Source organism: Sinocyclocheilus anshuiensis, unplaced genomic scaffold (assembly GCF_001515605.1).
Source record: "Sinocyclocheilus anshuiensis isolate Anshui unplaced genomic scaffold, SAMN03320099.WGS_v1.1 scaffold279, whole genome shotgun sequence".
Classification (NCBI taxonomy): domain Eukaryota; kingdom Metazoa; phylum Chordata; class Actinopteri; order Cypriniformes; family Cyprinidae; genus Sinocyclocheilus; species Sinocyclocheilus anshuiensis.
The window spans coordinates 669,400-677,507 of NW_015549591.1; the positions used below are offsets into that span (position 1 = coordinate 669,400).

Genomic DNA, 8,108 nt, shown 5'->3' on the forward strand with positions numbered 1-8,108 from the left:
ATATACTTACTATTCCTTTGCTTGTCTCTGCACTCAGATTTCAGTTTGTCTTCTATAGCAGCTGATCTGAAAAACACACACACACACACACACACACACACACACACACAATAAAGCAAAATTATAGTCTAAAACCTATCACTATGGTAAAGTAAGTTATCCATAGTGACTGTAGTAGTATTTATTGTAAACTAATGTGTTCCAGCTGTCATGATAAAATATGATAAAACAAACTGAAGCTTCTTATAAAATCACCAAGCAGCTGCCATTACTGAATTTCGGAGTTTACAAAATATGGGGATGTCAAGGTTAACATATTAATTAAAGTCAATAACTGTATATAAGCTCAATCATTTTTAACACATTCACAACATATAATATTGCTTTTTTATTCTGCATTTAAAAACTTTCTAAAGTCGGAGATCACCACTTTCAGTTATTATGAATTATTATGAAACTGTCAAAACACAGAGTAAATATGTTGGTAACATAATAATACAGATTAAACACAGAACATACGTACGTATAATGTGATAAAAAAAACGCTCACTAACAAGGCTACCACAGCACATTGATTCAAAAACGCTTCGCGATTCAGTTCGACTTAATCAAAGGAACCGGTTCATATACATGATTCGCGAATCAGACAACACTAGCTGAGCCTGACACTTCCTGTAGCACCGCCTCAAACAAAACAAGCAACTTTCTAGAGAAGGCCGCTGTAAAGACAAACTACTGCAGCGGACATATAAAATACATTTATATTGATTACCCGTCTATAATCGAGAGATTGTGCGTTTTAATACAAGTACAGAGGCTGTGAGCTGGTAATTACAGCAATGATGGCGTCCAGCTACAGCGCGAAAGAGGAAGACGGTCATCACTCCGGATCCGCGGGGCTCGGCGGAGACGCCATCCGGACTAGAAAGCCCGACAACACCGCCTTCAAACAGCAGCGGCTACCGGCCTGGCAGCCCATCCTGACCGCGGGGACCGTGCTGCCCGCCTTCTTCATCATCGGCCTCATCTTCATCCCGATAGGAATCGGCCTCTACGTGACGTCCAAAAACATCAAAGAGTTCGAGGTTTGAGTCTGTCGCGCTGTGTGTGTTGTTTAATGTCGTATTACTAACAAATACACAGTGAACACACGTCTACTGTTCGCTCGGACTTTCCTTGCGTGTTAACCTGGGCGCAAGTGTTATGTAACCGCGTGTTAAGCATATATGTGTGTTTGTCTGGTTTACAGATTGATTATACCGGGACTGACATGTCCAGCCCATGTTTTAACTGCTCTCAAAGCTTCAGCTGGAACAGCACGACTCCATGCAGATGTGTCCTGTTCTTCTCTCTAGACCAGCCTTTCGAAGTGAGTGTTTATGATCTGACCAGTGTGTTGCATTCCTGTTAAAGGATAGTTTAGCCGAAGTAAATATTCTGTCATTTACTCTCACTCGTGATGCTCCAAACCCACGTGACTTAAAGGGTTAGTTCACCCAAAAATGAAAAGTAGCCCATAAATTACTCACCCTCAAGTCATCCTAGGTGTATATGACTTTATTCTTCTTGACGAACCCAGTCGGAGTTATATTAAAAATTGTCTTTGATCTTTCAAGCTGTTTAATGACACTCAGCGGGTGTTGCATGCTTCAGTCCAAAAGCAGTGAAATAAAATGCGCCCATCCATAAAAAAAAGTGTCTCACACGACTCCGGGGGGTGAACAAAGGCCTTCTGTAGCGAATCGATGCGTTTTTGTAAGAAAAATATCTATATTCAAAATGTAATAATCACTTTAATCTAGCTTGCGCTCACTGTTGTACACTGAAGCAGCTCCAGGCGGATGACGTATGAGGTCAGCGTTGCGCATGCGCCGGTGAGTCTCGTGAAAACCAACGTTTGTTAACAGAAGCAAAGTTTCCTTACTTTAGCAAAGGAAAACCAGTCTCCTCTTGGCTTATATCGAAATCCTCCGACATTCTTCTTTACAAATCCTCGTTTTGTACTTCTAATTAGTGACCGTTGTTTTGTTTTGATCGCTCCCCTGCGCTTCCGCGTGCATCACTTCTGAGCGGCGCATGCGCAAAGCTGACCTCCATACGTCATCCGCCCGGAAATGCGTTGTTCTCTATCGCAGTATGCACAAAGTCGAATAGATCGAATAGTTCTTGATTAGTTTGAGAACGGAGAAGGACCGTTCCACTAAAGGATTAGTTCACTTCCAGAATAAAAAATTCCTGATAATTTACTCTACCCCCATGTCATCCAAGATGTTCATGTCTTTCTTTCTTTAGTTGCAAAGAAATTAAGTTTTTTGAGGAAAACATTCCAGGATTTTTTTCCATATAATGGACTTCAATGGGGATCAACGGGTTGAAGGTCCAAATTGCAGTTTCAGTGCAGCTTCAAAGGGCTCTACATGATCCCAGCCAAGGAATAAGGGTCTTATCTAGCGAAACGATTGGCCATTTTCTTAAAAAAAAAAAAATGTATTTACTTTTTTACCACAAATGCTTGTCTTGCACTAGCTCGACCTTGCGCATGACGTAATCACGTTTGGAAAGGTCACGAGCGGTTAGCTCTTCGTCTGTGTACTCCGGTTCAAAAGGTAGGGTAGGGCGAAAAACTCCATCTCATTTTCTCCTCCAACTTCAAAATTGTCCGACTTCGTGACCTTTCCATCGTGATTATGTAATGCGTGAAGTCGAGCTAGTGCAAGACTTTCTTTATTTTTAGAAAGGATATTTGATCATAACAGTGCCAGTTCATGACTCTAACTTTGTCTTCAGAGTAATGTCTTCATGTACTATGGCCTCTCAAATTTCTACCAAAACCATCGGAGGTATGTGAAGTCCAGAGATGACAGCCAGCTCAATGGAGACGAGCGCTCACTTAAGGTTCTGCACATCTATCTATCTATCTATCTGTCTGTCTGTCTGTCTGTCTGCTATCTTTATCCGTAAACTCAGGGTGGCCACGGGTCCTTAAAAAGTCTTAAAATGTCTTAAATTCAGGTTCAGTAGGTCTTAAATATTTTTGGTCACATTACCACAAAAATTTCTCCAGTCTGACCGACTCTGACGGACCCAGTGAGTGTCCATCACTATATATCTGTAAACTACTCCTATCTGTCTGTCTATCTGTCTGTCTGTCTGTCTGCTATCTATATCTGTAAACTATAAACTGAAATCTATCTATCTATCTATCTATCTATCTATCTATCTATCTATCTGTCTATCTGTCTGTCTGCTATCTATATCTGTAAACTAAACCGAACTCCTATCTATCTATCTATCTATCTATCTATCTGTCTGTTTATCTGTCTGTCTGTCTAGACAGAGTATCTAACAATCTATCAGTAAGACAGAGTATCCCAGTGTATTGACAGCTGTAGTGTTAATGGCGAAGCAACTAGAAACTAAATAGTTCCGCTGATTTTGAGCTCAGCTGTCTGACATGTTTGACAGCATAGTATGCTCCGCCAGCACGAACACATGTCTGTCAACACAACATCAACAACTGGGTTTGGCAACATGGACTCAGAAACATCTCGACACGTATTATAGTGGAGCCCTGTCAATCACCGACAGTCATTGTCACGTTTAATGAACTTTAAACTGAGTGACATTGCAATAGCTGTCACCATTTTTTTGTCATGTTACAATAGGGCTGCTGCTTCCTGAGTACAAGAAATACCTAATGCTTGATTTGAAGCTATACATTTGCATGTTATTGAATTAAGTTCAAAGAATATTGTTATATTTCAGGAGCCAAGCAAAGAATGTGAGCCATACCGCACTAATGAAAACAAGCCTATAGCCCCATGTGGAGCCATTGCTAACAGCATGTTTAATGGTAAGACCTGGATCTGAATACTTGCCATCGTAAGACTTTTTCCTCAGGAGTTTTAATATTGCTTGTCTCATTCACTCTTTGCTTCAGATACATTGGACTTGTTTTACATTGATCCCAATGGAACAAAAACCCAAATTCCATTGATGAAAAAAGGGATTGCATGGTGGACGGACAAACATGTGAAGTTCAGGAACCCTGGTGGCAGTAACCCGAATCTTACTGCTGTTTTTATAGGTAAAATATATATACCTGTATATAATTCTATAGAGAGGATTATATGTACTCTGTTGCATTAGCATATGTTTTTTTTCCCCGTATCTCTAACTAAAACACTCCTCATCTTCCAGAAACAGCGAAGCCGGTCAACTGGCGCAAGCCTGTTTATGAGCTGGACACTGACCCAGAAAACAACGGCTTCATAAATGAGGATTTCATAGTGTGGATGCGCACGGCTGCTCTGCCCACCTTCAGAAAGCTCTACCGCATTATTCAGAAGAAGAACGACATGACACCCACGCTTCCCAGAGGCAACTACAGCCTGGAAGTCACCTACAGTATCCTTGCATTGCATACCTTTAAAACATAAAGCTCCGCAGAGAGCGATAGTTCACAGTATGCTTTTTGGAACGTTCTGAGATTATACACCGATACCATTTCATTCTAAAAATGTATTCAATTAGAAAAAATTAAAAATGAAGGATTTTCACAAGTGGTCTTTGACTTTAAGTATACGCTACAGTTCAAAAGTTCAGGGTCAGAACGATTTTTCTTTAGACAGAAATATTACAGCAAAGGCGCATTAAATTGATCAAAAGTGACAGTAAAGACAATTTTAATGTTACAAAAGATTTCTGTTTTAATACATTTTCCTAAAAAAAAAATCTATCAGTTTCTACAAAAATATGAAGCAGCACATCTGTTTCAACGTTGATATTAAAACAAAATGTTTTTTAAGCGCCAGATCAGCTGTTGTAATGGAATCATCTATGGAATCATAACTGCTATTGTTGACTACTAGTAGAGGTAAACTAACAATGTCAAAATCTAGTTAAAATGGTCAAGTCATGTTGACCATAGACGTTTTTTTTTATTTTTATTTTTATTAAATCAACTACTAAATGAAGGAATACTGATATTAGATTACCTTTATATGTACCGATATAACAATACAAAGTATTTACCTGTCTGTATTTACCTATATTTATCTTTATTAAACATTTTTAACTGCACAGGAACTTCATGAACAGTGATCAGTGATACTGTTGTTTTATGTGTTTGAACTTATTTATTACAACAGTAAAAGAAAGAAAGAACGATTAATTAACTGATAGAAATAAATGAATAACTTGAAGATTAATTTTTTTAAATGATGAAATCAGCATCAAAATCATTATAAAATGTATTGTGCAGTTCTAAAACTCAATTTACAGAGAATCTATTCAGTAACAAAAAAAATGGAGCAAAGTGCACACACTGGATGATTGGATATATTATATATTTCTGAATTGATATTATTTCCTCAACCACTTGCCCCTCAGACTACCCTGTGCGCAGCTTTGAAGGCCGGAAGCGTATGATCCTCAGCGCCATCTCCTGGATGGGAGGGAAAAACCCCTTTCTGGGCATCGCCTACATAACCGTGGGCTCCATCTGCTTCTTCCTCGGCGTGGTGCTCCTCTTCATTCATCACAAATATGGCAACCGCAACAACAGCTCTGATATTCCCAATTAAGATTGTGGAGTGCATGCGTTCTGTCGGGCACAGTGTTTGTGTCTGTGCGCTTGAGTAGCATGCTTCGATTGGAGTTTTAAAGGTGCAAGAGCATTTGACCACTTGATGTTCTGTTTATTTATTTATTCCACTTCAAAGTTTTAATTTTATAATTGTAATTTTTTTTTCTGATGATGGTTGATGGTTCATTTCAAGCATGTTTTGACCGTCGATGTGCACGTATGTCTGAGGCTGAGATTAGTGTGATATTACAACATCCAGGATAAAGACCAAGTTGTATAAAGTACAGTGAATGAATGTATATTGTATTTCACTGAAATGGTTTTACTTTTGGCCAAAACGAATGTTTAAACAGGGCAAAACAATTATGACTATGTTCAACAGTTTAATGTACAAAGAATAATTTCACTTTTCCTCAAGGTTCATAAAGGCGAATATTGTGGCTCTGTTTAGTTCCAAACTTCATTGTGATGCCAGATTATGGTAGGGATCAATAACAATTACCACTAAACTGTAAGGATTGTAAAAATCTTTTTGTTTTCTTGAGATGCTTGTGCTCTTTAAAGAAGCTTTGCTGTGTGTAATTCATGGCTTGCAAGGACCAAATGTTTCATTCTGTGTCTATTTAATTGAAACTGTCTCGGGCTCATTTTTGCTGTCATGTCTTTTTTTTTTAAAAGTGTTTAAGCATGTCTGCCTCTAACAAATAAGCACTTTAGAATGTGACAAGCCATACATTTTTTGGCCAGTTTTTAGTAGTGCGTGTTTTGTTGTTGGGTCAATAAAATGTCTAATTGCTGAATTTACCGAGATTATTCTCATTATTGTGTCGAAGTATCTTTTCAGCAGCAGGGGGCGATACCAAAGACAATGCTAAAAGACAAAATTAGCATGTTAAAAAGTTTTGATCCTGTATTGCAGTGTTTCTCAACCCTGGTCCTGAGTGCCCCCCAACACGGCACATTTTATATGTCTCCCTTATCTGACACCCATTTCAGGTTCTGGAGTTTCTTTTAATGAGCTAATGAGTTGAATCAGGTGTCAAAATGTGGAAAAGTCATTGAAATCTATTTCACAAAACTCTGTATAATAGAATTGTGTTTAATCAGGTCCTGAATCAGGTTTCGGTGCGGGATTGCGCATAGGCTATATCGCATAGTTTTACTAATTCCCGCAGCTTTTGACTTTAAAATGATGGATATTCACACGTTTATTCAATAGCCCATAGCATGTAGGTTTGATGAGTAAATAATCAAACCTACAGACTGAGTCCAGTCCACACAGACTGATCAAATCAGTCATTTGAAAACCGCGTGAGTGATTCAACTGTACGCGTCTTCTCTCTGACTTTCTCTTCAAACGGCTTCACATCGGCGCATCTTGTCTGCGCTATAAGAGCCGCTGCACGCTGCGATACAAGACTTTCACTCGCATTTCGGGACAGTTGACATAATTGTCACTTGCCTAATCGGGTCATTGTTGCATCGTCAGAAAATTGTATTATTTATTTGCACGTCTTTTTAAGCCATTCGGTACTCGCGCAGTCACATCCAAAGTGCGCTGTGCGTATATAAAGCAACCTTGCCAGTACCAAATTGAGTTTGCTACCATAAGAGTAATACATCATTCGGGACTGTTAATGGTCTACTTTTATTTGTGTGCACTCACAACATCAGCATACGTTGTGCTTTTTTAGAAAACAAACAGGATGCGCTTTCTGCTGTCTCGGTCTTGAGCAGGAGCGCTTCACAAAAATGAACCGAAACTCAGCGAATAAGTTGGGGCCGTTGGGCTCGGGCTGAAATGCAGGGCTCTAAAGCGCAGCTTGTTGCATTTAAGCAGCAAAAATACACACAAAATGACACCAAAATGGCCATCCTGGCCACACAGTTAAATAAATGATAATATTCAATGATGTGATATGTGAAATGTGGAGTAACGTCTGGCGCAGTTGCAGCTTGTTACTTATTACTAAAACAAGAAAGCAAACGAGTAGCATTAATAGTCATTCATTTTAGTTAACATATGCTATGATAATTTGAACAGATTTTTATTCTTATTGTAAAATAATGGAACATTTAGGTCATGAATATTGTCTCAAAAGTAATGGAAAAGTCATGGAAATTTATTGGTAAAAATGTGTATGAACCCTGTGTATTGGATTGATGTATTTCCTATTGAAACAGGAAGTTTAGATGGGACACATGGGCTCTCTTTTTATGTTTTTAAAGAAGCAGTTGGCTTCACAGTCTTAAACCATGGTTTGCTACACTAAAACAACAATTTCAAAAGTGTAGTTCACCCCAAAATAGCTCACCATCATGCTATTTTAATTTTTGTTGTCCAATGAAAAATAGTGTACAGGTTTGAAACATTTACATTACATTTAGTCATTTAGCAGATGCTTTTATCCAAAGCGACTTACAAATGAGGACAATAAAAGCAGTCAAAACTAACAAAAGAGTAACAATATATAAGTGCAAATGACAAGTCTCGGTTAGCCTAATGCAGTAGACGTAGCAA

At 38.6% G+C, this 8,108-nt stretch overlaps 1 protein-coding gene across 2 annotated transcripts; it reads left to right on the plus strand.

Moving 5' to 3' along the window:
* The first annotated feature begins 630 nt into the window (after window positions 1–630).
* LOC107658180 (cell cycle control protein 50A-like) lies at window positions 631–6,387 on the plus strand. Of its 2 annotated transcripts, XM_016446642.1 has the most exons (7): window positions 632–1,085; window positions 1,250–1,369; window positions 2,788–2,895; window positions 3,766–3,853; window positions 3,941–4,087; window positions 4,201–4,407; window positions 5,392–6,387. In XM_016446642.1, the coding sequence occupies exons 1-7, from the start codon at window positions 840–842 to the stop codon at window positions 5,583–5,585; spliced, it is 1,110 nt and encodes a 369-aa protein (XP_016302128.1). In that variant the 5' UTR covers window positions 632–839; the 3' UTR covers window positions 5,586–6,387. The 2 variants fall into 2 exon arrangements, with proteins under 2 accessions (XP_016302129.1, XP_016302128.1); XM_016446643.1 differs by lacking the exon at window positions 2,788–2,895 and having other exon boundaries at window positions 631–1,085.
* Window positions 6,388–8,108: the final 1,721 nt, after the last annotated feature.

Excerpts from the sequence above, each read along its gene's own strand:
- LOC107658180 (XM_016446642.1), top strand. The coding sequence starts at position 840 with ATGATGGCGTCCAGCTACAGCGCGAAAGAGGAAGACGGTCATCACTCC. Across the intron at positions 3,854-3,940 it reads TGCTAACAGCATGTTTAATG|ATACATTGGACTTGTTTTAC; the intron begins GTAAGACCTGGA and ends TCTTTGCTTCAG. Across the intron at positions 4,088-4,200 it reads TCTTACTGCTGTTTTTATAG|AAACAGCGAAGCCGGTCAAC; the intron begins GTAAAATATATA and ends CTCATCTTCCAG.